The 14,247-nt window shown below is 39.4% G+C and overlaps 1 protein-coding gene across 4 annotated transcripts in view; it reads left to right on the plus strand.

The window, feature by feature from the left end:
• Window positions 1-14,247, plus strand: part of astn1 (astrotactin 1) — a 393,038-nt gene that overhangs the window by 336,329 nt on the left and 42,462 nt on the right. For 3 of the 4 annotated variants that reach the window (XM_044367646.1, XM_044367647.1, XM_044367648.1), the window contains 3 exons: window positions 2,425-2,702; window positions 4,973-5,106; window positions 5,625-5,776. In XM_044367646.1, the coding sequence (XP_044223581.1) occupies window positions 2,425-2,702; window positions 4,973-5,106; window positions 5,625-5,776 (564 nt within the window). Of the gene's footprint in view, window positions 1-2,424; window positions 2,703-4,972; window positions 5,107-5,624; window positions 5,777-6,292; window positions 7,072-14,247 lie in introns of those variants that run through there. The other variant, XM_044367649.1, reaches the window with a different exon arrangement.

Consider the following 14,247-nt stretch of genomic DNA (forward strand, 5'->3'; position numbering starts at 1 on the left):
ACAGAGGCAAAGTTAAAAACAGTGAGGTCCCTAAATGGACACTTCCACAAATTGTCACACCTCCTGACAAACAAGTATGGCCATACGATGATCTTGGAGACTTCAAACAAGGACACCCTTCAAATTTAGCTTGTTTAGGTATCTCATGAGCCACACAGTTTCTAAGGCAGTAGGCCTCAGATATCTAGCTAGATATCTCTAGCTAACCCAAGAGGTAAGCAAACAACTGTCAGATAGAATCAAGTTCAAGAGTTCAACCAGCCGAGGAGTAGGATTTCTAATACCACAGTGTCACAGTGACATTACTACCACATTGAATTGAGAGCAAACATTGACCCCTTAATTCAAAAACATTTGTAACATACAAATGAGTTAATACAATGCAAGCAAGGATCTAGTCAGGAGAGAACAACGCGAGTAAGTGCCACAAAGTTAAGTTCAGGTCAGATAGGACATAGGTGCCATGAGGCAGTGCATAAAGGCAATGCATAGAGTGCATAGAAGTGGATTTTTTTTTTCCATTAGGTACAGAAGAGTTGGGTCTTTAGGGTCTTTAGCTTTTTCTTAAAGAATGAGAGGGACTCTGCAGATCAAATGGAGTTTGGTAACTCGTTCCAACACCAGTTAACTACAGAGGAGAAGAGTCTGGCTAGTGACTTAGGACCCTGTTGTAGTGGTGGTACCAGGCACCTTTCATTGGCAGAGTGAGCGGGAGGGAGTGAAGACCTGAATGAGGGAGTTCAGGTAGGCGGGAGCCGTTTTAGTTGCTGTTTGGTAAATCAGTGTCAGGGTTTTGAATTTGATGTGGACAGCAACTGGGAGCCAGTGGAGGGATATCAACACCGGAGTGACATGTGCTGTTTTAGGCTGGTTGAAGACCAAATGCGCTGCCGCGTTTTGGGTAATCTGCAGAGGTTTGAATGTGCATGTTGGGAGACCCGCCAGTAAGGAGTTGCAGTAGTCAACGCATGATATTGCGAGACCCTGTTCCAGGAGTTGTGCTGCATGCTCAGACAGGTGGAGTCTAATCTTCCTGATGTTGTACAGGGCAAATGGACATGACCGAGCAATCAAGGCCACGTGAACCTTAAACCTGCTTCTGCTTGAAGCTTAGATCAATCTCTCTTTATAGGCTTTCAGTGAACAATCCCGCCCCTTTCATATTTTCACAACAAAGCCACAACAGAGGGTGCAACCTGCGTCAGCTGAGCCACCTATCGAAACTCAGAGGGTGAAACCAGGAAGCACACTGCCCCAGCGAAGCCTGACAACAGCCTTAATCTGAATCAAACTCAGAAACAAAGTGTCAAAAACACTTACCAACCAATTGCTATCTCCTTTGTTCTAGATCAGAACTTGCTCTGATCACTGAGATTGCTGTTTTTTTCTCGTTTCCGACCACAAGTCAATATTTCTTCTTTCAAACCATGCCTGTGATCGTACCCTAATGTCAACCATGTAATTATTATAGTAACCATGGCGATGAAGTATTTATTTAAACCCAAACCATACCAAGGTTGAATTCCCGCACAACTTCAGTAGAGTTTATTACAGACACAATGTTTTGTTCAGGTATCAGATGCCTGCAGAAGGTCAATGGTAACCATACCATACCAAGGTCTTTGATAAAATCAGTGCTGCTAACAATTGTGCATTGGATACCACTTACTTTGAATAAAAATGTAACAAAAATGAATAACTAAGCTAACTGCATAAGTGCTGTGGAGGAAAGAACATTTAAGTAGTATTTGAATGAAGAACATTATGTGCACTCTATTGTTACCGTGTGAATAAGGAGACTAGCCTTGATTTAGCTTCCTTGGTTTCTGTATCTTTCTCTGTTGTTATTGTTTTGGGACGTTTCATCAAACTTTATAACCTGGGCAGGGAAAAAAATCATTAAGGTCAACAACAACCTATTATATATTAGCAATCATCATCTTTATACAATGTAAACATTTCATTGTTCAGAACAGATCTTCCCCTTCCCCCTATTCACCTTCTGTGCTAGAAGGAACACCACCAACACCTCTTTGTAGTTGTAGCTGTGGCACTAATATTTATACTCCTGCTCGTGTATTCTGGCTGTGCTGTAGAAAAGCTAAAAAAGAAAAGTCTCCAAAAGGGAGATATCGGAATGTGGGAACGTATTAATGCTTTGTAGTTTTTTCCATGCTGCTACAGAGGAAGGAAATATTCTCTCAGTTCAGCTTTTTCATTCCCTCAGTCCCTTGTTTCATTATGAGGATCATGTGACCTCACCATTTATCTAGTTTATATGAGTATCAGTAATACGAATAAACACAAATCACAAATCATGAATGAAACATGAATTACATGAATAAATAAAATCTCTTTAGAATTGCCTTTTGTTTTTTTTAATAATCAGCCGACAAACCAATTTCCTATCATCTGTCCATACAGGTAACTCACCTTCAGAGGAGTCAGAGGAGCGTGACAAGGAGCCCAGGACACTGACCTATCCTGCATACATTGCCAGTCTGCTGGACACGGGTGCCAAGCGCATGGCGGCTGGCGTCCGCATGGACTGCTCCAGCCAGGGCCAGTGCCCTCGCTCCTGCCACCTCTGCCACATGAGCCCAAGGGCAGCACAAGGGCGGCAGCAGTCCGAGCCCGTCTTACTGCAGATCACCAAGGCAGCACCCATCTATGAGTTGGTGTCTAACAATGAGACTTACCAGGTGTGTTTTTTTTGTGTTTGTCCTTACAGTAACTATCTGGGACTGTCTACTGTCTGAAAGCACCAATTTCTAGCAGCACCCATCATGTCATTTTCTGTTACACCCTCAAAATTGGTGGCTGCATCTTCTCTCATCCTCCTTAACTGGATTATCTCACTTACCTCTACAGTGAATGATTAAAGGAACGATTTGCTGTCCAATGTCCTTGTCATCCTTTGTTCAGTAAAATCTAAGTTTTACTTTGATCTGGAGAAAGTAAACTTTTCCACCATTTTATCATCTAAACTAGATTAATGTGCAAGGACCACAGCTACTAATACAAAAAAAATGAACAGAGCACCTTATAGGGAAGTCTTTTTGCCTTACTCAGATTGGAGGATGCTGTGCCATAATCTGCCATACGGTGCTGTGACTTATTTGACTACATATTGACACTGAAGGTCGATACTGCTTCTACTCCTCCAGCAGGAGTAAAGGTCGATACGGTGCCATCCACCCTCAGGCTTCCAGATGGATACAGCTGCTGTTATTGACAAAGGCTATTTGGAGGTTGCCAGTACTTGTCTGTGAAGCTACTGATGAAGATACAATGTACAGACAACATTTTGTATGAATGTAGATTTTAGCTTTTTGGCTTGCACTTGTCAGTATCATTATTGAATATAGGTACTGCAGGTGTGCATCTATATCTATTTCTGACAATTCAATACATCTAGATGAATAGTCAATGATCTGATACGAAAACAATACAGATGAATTGTTACTGGGTTAGTTTTGGGCCAGTTGCTAAGAAGGATGTTTTTTTGTTTTGTTTTGTTTTGTCTTTTACTAAAACACTGCTAACTGTGTCGCTAGGTATTGTTAACATCAGTTTCCAGGTCAGAGTCATATATCTAAACATCCATCTAAATGTGATCTTTTTATAATGCTTTATAGGCTCATTTAATAATATTTTTAAAAAGCTCATAGCTTCAGTTTATTGCCTCCAATCAGAAAGAGTTTGGGGTCATGCTTTGACAGTAACGTTAGCTGCTAATGCTAGCATTACGCACGGCATGTTGACTGAATTCCAGCTGTTAGTTTTACTGTCGGGGCTTACGTCACATGGTATAAGTAGCAAAGTTCGTGGTGCCACAGACACATTTTATCATACTGTTGTGCAGTGTTGGAAAGTAAATAAGTACATTCACTCAAGTTTTGAGATATTGTACTTTACCTGACTATTTATTTTTATTTTTATTTTTTATTTTAACTCCATATTTAGCTGCTGTACACATAGTTACTAGTTACTCCTCAGATTAGATTTCATATACAAAACACAAGATATGTTTATCACATATGATTCATTATTATAAATTAAACCTAAACAGTATATGAAGCAGTTAGCTGTACCTCAACCCACTACAGCAAAGTACAGCTTAGAATGATAATGATATTAATATTGTTCATAATGAGTAGGCTAATCTTACTTTTGATACTTAAGGTACATGACTTAAGTGAAAATTTGAATGCAGAACTTTAACTTGTAATTAAGTATTTTATAGTGTGGTATTGCTACTTTTACGTGAATCTTCCATCACTTCTGTTACAGGTTTTGAGGACTGCAAATGTAGAGGTGGCAGTGTAGAGGTTTCAGGCAAAGTTGGACAGTAGAAGGCTCAAAGTGGCTTTGTTATTTGGGAATATAAGTACCTAGCAGGAGTCACAGACACACACATTTTAGAGGCAAGGGAGCAGGGAAGGGTTGTGAAAAAAATGTTTTTTGATAGCCTATCTTTTTTTGATGGATTTTGCATATATTTTGTGGTTTTGTATCGATGTAGCCAAGTATCTGACTCTTGTATCAGTTCTTCTTTGAATCCCTAATAGTTATTGAGATGTCAGATTTCATGGCCTACAATTGCTCTCTGTGTGTAATTTGGAAGAAAAATGCCCTGTAAACCCACATATGAATTAAAATTGGAAAACCTTGGAAAGACCATTTCTCATGTAAAAACATGTATTCCTATCAACTGTTTGAGTGTAACATTACATTTTGTGAAATCAAAATACTATACTCTGTACCAAGTAAGAACAAGGGAGATCACTTCAAGGAATCAATTTTAATATCAACATAATGACACAAAAGCTATAATATATGACTGTAAAATGATATGAGAATACAGTACTGTTCACATACTATATGTTCCAAAATTACATGTTCTTTGAATTTAGGCATTCACCTTTTTGTTTTTTGTCTGTCTGGTGCCTGTGTCTTTCTCTCTCCATAGGCTCTTCAGGAGGCGATGATGAGCATGCTATGGTGTTCAGGGAAGGGAGATGTTATCGATGATTGGTGTCGGTGTGATTCCAGTGCTTTTGGCACAGATGGACTGCCCACCTGCGCCCCGCTTCCTCAACCTATGTTAGTAACTCAGAATAATATTACCTTCTCCAAGCACATTACTCTGAGATGGGCTGTGGTAAGTACCATCCATCATTTTCCTGGCAGAGCTCTATCTCCTGCTGCAGTGCTCTCGTGTTATGTGCCATCAGGTTCCATGTGTACGCAGAATTTCTTTGCAACCGAACATTACAGCGACCATTGATTTATCTCTCCTGTCCCGTTTGGATGTGCTAATCAATGAAATGATCTACTGTATTGATTGGTTGCCATGAAAACTCTGTACACATGGGTCTTGATGCCATACAGCTGCGGACAACCACTCAAGAGTAAGTCAAGTTAGACATTAGGGATAAATGGCTATATTTCCTGTTGACAAGAGTGTTTGTGACATTGCAGAATGTGTTTTCATTGGGTTGCAGTTTTGTCGAACACAGGCTATAATGTCAGCAGCTGTCAATTACAGTAATGGGACCAGTTTGCTGACAGCATTTTTCACTCAGTGGTGTGATTTTGCATCTCTGTCACTCTGTTGCCAGGCTGAAACTTTCTTACACCTACGAGCCCAGCAGCTCATTGGTCATCATGGAGTGGAACCACACCGAGTCGCCAATCGGCGTACGGATCGTTGATTACCTCATCAGCCAGGAGAAGGTGACAGAGAGGACCGACCACTCCAAAGTTGAGACAGGTACCTCCATCCAGACCTGCCCACATCAAGAGTTTGGCCATTAACAATAAACAAGGCTCAACAGTTGGGAAATTGTGAAATAGGCTAGTGATGCCAGACAACCAGTAATGCCAGTTTTAGAGGTAAGACATGTAGAAAGTAAAGTATGATTTATAAAGATATGTATTCTGGAGTCCTCCGTTACACTTTTATAGATACAAAGCTTTACCATCCACTTGCTGGCACTCACAGTAACAAAGTGCAAAAAGATGTAAGTCTTTTGCATTAGTATCATTCAGTTCTTCCAGCCAGACCCAAAACACAGCTCACTCCCCATGTTTCCAATGGTTACTGAACCGGCAAGAGGGGCTGTTGATGTTTTGTGTACCACTTTGAGATGGGTAATGAGTAAGTCACTTGGCCTCAGTTTGTATGAGCAGCTGTTGGCCAGTGTTCATTATTTGTGCTGGCTCAAACTATAAACCCGCCAATTTGTCAGCACCATGTGGCCACAAAAGCCTAATTTGTTTTATCTAGTGTACCACCTGGAGGGAGTCCTGGTCCAAAGGTGAAAAAGAAGGGATTTCGTCACACTGTAGGTCTACAGTTTACTCCAAGCATTTACTACATAGTATCAACTCCCTATTGTATATTGCTGTTATCATTGGAAAAGCTTGGAACTTTTACTTTTGTGAATTTCATGTTTGTAAATGTCATCTAGTTTAGGAAAAGTTCTTCTTCAAAAAACGTAAAAGGCAATGAATAAACTCTAAATATTTAATGGTCAATCTAAAGTACAAGTACAATTTATTTAGTTGTACAAGCACTGATCATTTTATGTGTAATACTGCATTATCTTTTCAAACATTCATACTTTGATCAGGTTTACACGTCACTCCATTTTTTAGGACTATTTTAGTTGTAGTTTTTAAGGCCTCCACAAGATGGTGTACAGCAGTAACAATATTAGTTATGGAGTATTCATTTACAGTATTTAGTTTGCTGATTAGACTTAAATTTTTACTTTCCCCTGTGCTTATAAACAAAAGATTTTATTTCACAAAATGATTAGGCATGCCCATTGTAGTTATATGCACATTGCTATCAAATATACTCCTGTAGCCTAATTGTTAACATGATTTTCACAGAATATTAATCTGACATAGTGATTGACAACATATCCACAAATGTAATCAGAATCAACACGAAAGTGTTTAAAACCTTCCAGTAAAAGTTTTCTCCGGTGAAAATGGCCTTTTCCCAAGCAGCTTTTCTTAATTTGAGTGTTTTCAAAAAGGATTTTTTTCCACTGTTTAATCCATATGGATTCAGTGATTTTCTTATGAAGGTATGATTTGCCTCATGTTTTCACTCAAAGGAAGGAATCATATGAACAGCTACAGGAGCAGCAGGAGTGTGTGTATCCCTTTCATCCATAACAGAGAGCACTTCTTATTTGGCTGGACCTATATGAGTAGAAGCTGGCAAAACAGGGGCAGTTTATTTTAGCAATAATGACCCAATCCATAATGGAGACTGTTACAGTTCCCTGTGAGAACCAAAGTTTGTTGTAGCTTAATGAGACAATAAACTGTATTAGTCGGAACACTGAGGATCATTAATCAATGCGGTGAATTCAGAGGGGAGAGGAAAGCAGGAGAGCATTTTCTTTATTAGTGCTATTATAGTCAATATGAGCTATAGGTTTAGCAGTAATGGTTTGTCATAGCTGTGAGGGATTTTATTTTCTACTAAAAAAGTTGGACCATGAGTTAACAATTATTTATGTACGTCAGTATTTCAAAGCTTCAGCTGCAGACTAAAAAATATTTCAAGACTTCATTTGCAAAAACACATATCTCAATTTTTATTAATTTTCATAAATCGTGTTTTTTAATGTGTATTCCAGGTGATATAAATCAAACTGCGGTTGGCTTGTTTTGATTAGGTAAAAATAGCTCAACAAAATACAGATATTTTTATACAGATAGTTTTGGGGGTTTTTTTTTCAAATTTGAAGTTTTTTTGGGGGCAAGAGCAGATAACTCCAACAACACTAACAAATAATAACTGCACATTTCATGTTTCAGGGTCAAACAATGCCATATAATGGTTATAAGTGTCTTGTAAGTACAATATTTAACATTCTTTAACATAAAACAAGTAGGACAAGTGTTGAAAATTTCAACAAAAACAGCCCTTTAATGGCAAATATTACACATTTATAAGATCATACCTTGGAAAATCCTGGCCAGACTAAAAAAACCCTGAGCATGAACATGCTAATGTTTTAACCTGCAGTGTCATTAAAGACCACAGTTGTCTTTTTTTTTTAAGAGTTACCACAGTGGTGACCAGACAACTCATTGCAGAACTGACTCATTGAGCCTAAAGTCTGAAACAGTTTTTTTTTATCCACAATCAATTCTTTGGGAACGATACTAAACGGGAAAAACATAACTATATTACAGTAATCACACAGTGTTTCAGAGTATTCAGTCTTTCACAGTTTTGAGTAGTTCACAATATTCAGTTTAACTCAATCCACCATGTTACTCATTGGACCTCAGTATTCAGTATGTTACTGTATTCAGTCTCAAATCAATATTCAGTGTGACTCAGTATTTCAGTTTTTAGTATTTCACAGTATTCAGTGTTTCAAAGTTTAGTATTTCACAGTTTTTAGTATTTCAGTGTTTAACAATTCAGTACTATCTGGATCCAGTATAAGTTCTGTGTTATTTCACTTATATCTGCGCCCTGAAGAAGATAACAGCACTGGCTCATCCAATTTGTTCATCTTTAAAGATAACTTTAAGCCAAAGACCGTTCATCTCCAGGTGAACCATAGACTGTATAAGAAGATGGACGACACGTCTCCACTTCGTACCACTATGTAAAAATGAAGCCAAAATATCATGTTTTCGGGAGCTGCCATCTTGCTTTTGTGATGTCATTTGCAACCAAAGTCTGCACAGTAGAGTCAGGGGTCAGGATGACAGCTCATGGGACATGTCCTAATGGACAGTTTTGTGACAAAATGTACTATATTTGAGGTTCAGAATGTGCTATGCGTTAAGAATAACTATATATATCTCTTTATTTAGCACTCACTTATCTCTATAAGGAAAGACTAAAATATGCAGAGTCAATTTTAAAGTGTAAACTCTACACATTATACATTAAAGAAGGAGCATTTCAAGCAGTACAATATATTTTTTAAAGATTAGTGATACAAAAGCATATAAACATGTTAAATCGTGATCACAGGGCATTCTCTTTGCTTCAAAGTATTTTAAAACATACTGCCAAGGTTAGCTCTCTTTGTCTGTTGGCTGTGGAGATGGATGTTTCTGGAACGTTGACGGAACACTGATGGAGATTTAAAATATTTTATCGCCAGAGGGACAAAGCAGTAAACACACCAACTATGGCTATCATTGGAATTGTGTTTTGATCATTCACACATTTAACAGACAAGTCTGAAGTATGCATGATGGATTACCCCCTGAACAACCTAAATGCAGTGTGATGTGACATCAAATGCCAAACCCTATACGCTCCAATGACAGTGAAGTGTGTAAACTGAACATCCCCTACTGATAAAACATTAAAAGGGTCGCCACAAGTGTGATGCAGCTGTGGCAAAGGTATGATTGGAACATTTTTGTGCTACTACTCACCTTACGGAGCCCCGTCCATCTTTTCTCTTCCAGTTCGAACACAATTGTGTATTGACTTCTGTTTCAAACACCAGCGGAAAGAGTGTAAACTGCGATAAACAACAAAGCTAATTTGCAGTGACCAGCAAGAACCTTTGTTTCCATCTAAAGGGAGTTAGTTTGCAGTAAATTAGCTGACATGGATAACATGGTCAAAACATGGGAGCATACTTCTAAACTGTGGCGGTCAGACTGCGTAAATGTATTGCATCCTTCAAGGATCACCACAAGCGGCTGGCAGGATGACATGAGAAAGTGGCCAGAAATAACGTACAGGGATATATTTAATTATTTTGTGCTGTCCTTTGGAGTAGATGGTGCCACTATGAAAAATTACAAGAGCACTGAAGCCTACCAGTACCTTCACAGTGGTAAAGTGGCCGCTTATTACTCCACCAAGTAAAAGATCTTGTATTTCTGAAGGCTGATGTTCAGCCCAGTCAGTCCAGCGGTCTAGTACACTCGGTCTGGGTACTGTTGACAAGCCTGGGAGCAGTAGAGACAGCAGGGTGCTCCTGCATCACTGACCAGGGGAAGTCATGCAGTCACGCAGCTTCAATTTTGTGGAAGGTAAGAAAGTAGGATTTTTTTTTATCTATAATGATTGCCAAGCATATAGTACAAGAGCATAGTTCTCTATTTGAAAGTATAAACTCAAGTCACATTAGCTGATAATCTTTCATGATATACAATAATGTGGTTGAATTAGGTTAAAAAAATTATCAGCTGTTTCTTAGTCTTGTCTAATCAGAAAATAGAATATTACAGGAAGACTGTTGACTCATGTGATGTAGCATATGAATTGTTTGCAGCTACTTCAATTTGAATAGCCTGTAACAACACTGAAACTGTGTGATAATGTACAATTTATGTACCATTTATACCATTTGTATTAAAAACATGTTTATATTAAAACAATAGAATAAAATTTAACTTGTGATGTGGCTAATGCTAACATGCTATTTGTGTATCACAGAACTGTGAGAATGAGAATCATGGAGAATATGTAAGTATCTAGTCAAATCTCATATTGGCAGACGGAGCAGATAAGTACATAGTATGGAGTCAAAGTAAGTGAGCTATGTCAAATCTTCTCTACATCAAATCATGACATATACAACATGAAAGGACTCCATCACAAAGTCTGCAGTACACCATGTTTAGTAGTCACTAACTAAGCTGAAGCTGAACACTCAGCAAGCAACTATTAAATGTGATGGACTGCAATGCAGTCTTTGTGCATGGAGTCCTTTTATACCTGACATGCTTCATGCAACTCTTATTCCACCTGCAACACAGTTATTAAGAATGAGTTAAGATTTACTAAATCTTACATGATTAAAAAAAATGTAATTTCAGCTCTTGGACTCATACAGGATAATCTGTCATATTCAGTAATATCCATTGTTGCTTCAAATAAATGTCTTAATTTTATTTTTACTCCAGAATGCTGTGTCCCAGGGGCTCACTTGTATAGCGTGCACTGATGAGCAACGCTACTGGAATGCTGGAACCCAGAGGGACCTTGCCCCAAATCGTTTAGTGGACATTGGCTCTGCGCACCATAGAGCCACTGACCAATTTCAGCACCCAGAGGTAAGGTCACAATGTCCACCTCTGCCTCCCACCCCTGCACTTCATTCCCATGAGAAGTTGAGGGAGAGCCTGAGCCACCTGAGGCTGCCTGTAGGAAGCCTGCTTTACAAATGTTATAACACTCAGCCAAGAGAAAAGCCATCCCAGCCAGATTCCCTTCCTCATGGGAGCATGATGTTCCCACCACCTGTCAGAAGTGTCTGTTATTTTACAGTACCTTCATTGCGCTTGACCTGACCAAGTCTATAACACTGGAGCACATCACCAAAGAGCAGCATGCCTCACACATGTGGAATGATGCTCATACAATTCACATCACTGCTAGTTCTGCCAAGAGGGTTCCACTTAGAGTCAGTCTTAAGACGTTCCTCCAAGAGCATCTCTACCCAAGGTTCCATGGGAATGCAGCTACACGCTATGGGAAGGCGAGTGAGCTGGTGGCTTCCCAGTGGCTTGAAGGCTGTGGCTACTCTGTCAGTCGCAGAGGCACTGTGGTCAGTGCAGAAGAGCCATGGCTGTCGGCAAGCCCTGATGGAGTGTTGAACACTGAGGAACTGTTAAATATCAAGTGTCCAGTCTTGAGAAAATCCTTTGAGTTTCTGGAAGACCTCTTTAGCAGCAAGACTTCAGATGTGAGGATGGTGGAAGGGGCATTTGAACTCCAACCACATGGGCCATATGGCTACTACATGCAGGTGCAGCTGGGTGTGTTCTGCACAGGGCTGACTGCATCGAAACTGCTCATCTGGACTCCATCCCAGCAAGTCTTGATGAAATTGTGTCAAGGCTAAAGGCATTCTATTTTAAATATATGCTGCCTCAAATTGCCAATAAATTTCAGGCAGGCAGGTACAAGCAGCTTTGTAAATGCTAGATCCAAACCTGCCGTTAATTTCTGCTCTCTAATTCACTCTCTGTCTTCCTAATGCAGGTACCAATGCAAGCCTCTAGGCCTTCTGCACCTCTGGAGAGTTGAAAAGAATTAACAGGTCTAAGCAATTTAACTAACAATTTCATCTTCATTTATGTGTGAATGCTCGTGTCATCAATTTAAAGAAAAATCAACACACACCAATGTCCTAGTTTGATGCTGGTAGTGGCAAAATAACAACAGGAAAGCAGAAAAAATAGCATCATAGAAAAAGATGTAATGCTCATGTCAATATTCCAGCCATGTTGTCTTTGACCACCACCGTGAGGTTGGTATTAGCATTACATCTTTCTCTTTTGCGCTGACCAGTATTTTCTCTTTTTCTTTGGTTATTTTACCACTACCAGCACCAAACTAGGACTATTGATTTTTACTGCAGCATTCACACATAAATGAAGATCAACTTAATGTCACCGCTGTTGTTTTTTAACCCCTTTTCTAATGCTCGACTTACATCACCTCGAGTAGTTATGTATTCCAAAAGGTAAAAAAACATTGTCATTGTTGAATGTTGTTGAATCTGGTATCTGTCTTTAATAAACATTACAATTTAAAATTTTAATGTTCATGTCTTTTGTAAATAACACATTTTAACATTTTACTGTACATGTCGTTTGTACATACCATAACAAGTAAACACATTTCACCTAGTTTAGTATTCTCAGCAAAACTGACTGCTCTGTTGACAACTCCAATCTATCTCACTCAGCATCTTCATGTATCATGTCACCTCGCAGGTTACACTGGGCAGCTCAAATTTTCAGAATTTTATCAATTTTTGGTGCAAGGTTGATTGGCACCACTGGTGAACTAATTCTGAAGTGCTTTAGTCTGCATATAATCCACTCCACATGAACTCTCACTGTAGCAATCCTCCTTGTGCTGGTGGTGTCTTCTTCAGAAAGCTGTACCCCTCGTTTATTAAAGGCAGGTATTGTGAGTTTCACCCTCCTTTCACACAGCAGATCATGGATGGTGAAGCCTTGGTCAGCCAAGACCTCATCTCATGGATGCAGGTATTCCAGGAACCCTGAGTCGGATGTGATGAATTTGTCACTACTCTTATCTCCATAAACTGGGGAGATGAACATTATTAGGCCACAGGGTGCAATTGCCAGTCTTCTGGCCATATTAGTGGCTAAAAGACTCTGCTCAGGAATCCAGATTTCTGGCCTTTTGGAGGGGGGGTCTTGGAGCAGTCTATGATGCATGTTGTGCCTCGGTAGTGTGCTTTAAAGCACTGGGGCATTGTAGCACGGATAGTTTCCCTCAGAAGCCAAGGAATGTGTTCCCTCATATTTTCTTCCATGAGGTCAATCCAGTAGCTCAATACTCAACTAACGACACTCTGAGACACACTAAATCTTTCAGCCAAGACATCCTGGATCAGATAAAGCCTCAACTTCATCAGAGACAACAGAAGCCGGTCTGTTGGGTCAAGCTGGAAGCTACCTTTGTAGAGAGGTATAAAGTGTTCAGCCACTGAATAAAAGACAAGCCATACTGACTTGTTGCTTCTGTAGCCCCTGAATATTTGAGGCTGTGGGGCATTTGCCCACTTTGCCCAGTCTTTAATCTTGGCTTATTCATTGTCACAGTCTCTTTAATTTTCTTTTATTTCTTATTTGTGAAATTGGAGAAAAGAAATGGAAATGGAAAGTGCACTGACAGTGGAACCGCTGTGCCAAAGTACAGTGACTTGAGGAGGACAGCTGAAACTTAAATGCAGGGGAGCATTTTGACGAGCAACCCTAAAATATCACTTTAATGGTAAATGTGACCTTTCAGTTTCCATTTTGGAATTTAGAAGATAATTTCTTCCTGTACCCTTTGAACAAATCATCTGTGTCAGCTCACTATTGCAGCTGTGTTCCATAGCCTAACAAAACAAATGTTTGTCCCATCCCCTAATCTGTGCTGTCAGAGTGATAAACAGAAGATGAAAACGGTGAATGCTCGAGTATCCAGCATGACTTTCTGTGGTTGGGACATTTTGGGGCTGTACTGTCAAGATATAGTGTTTACTTATACTTAAAGTTCAAACAAACTTCTTATCGGCCCACAAAGTCAATCTTTCAGCCATCAGAATAGTACTTTGGTACGACATCAAAGTTTTGAGTTTTTGGAAAGCGTTAATCATGATCAGACATGTTTAAAAAAACAAACAAAAAAAACCATAATTTCTTTGTGACGCAATAGGAACTGCAGCAATCTCAAGTACAGATGAAGTCATTACTGCTAAA

The sequence above is a fragment of the Thunnus albacares genome, chromosome 12, assembly GCF_914725855.1.
Source record: "Thunnus albacares chromosome 12, fThuAlb1.1, whole genome shotgun sequence".
NCBI classification, from domain to species: Eukaryota; Metazoa; Chordata; class Actinopteri; order Scombriformes; family Scombridae; genus Thunnus; species Thunnus albacares.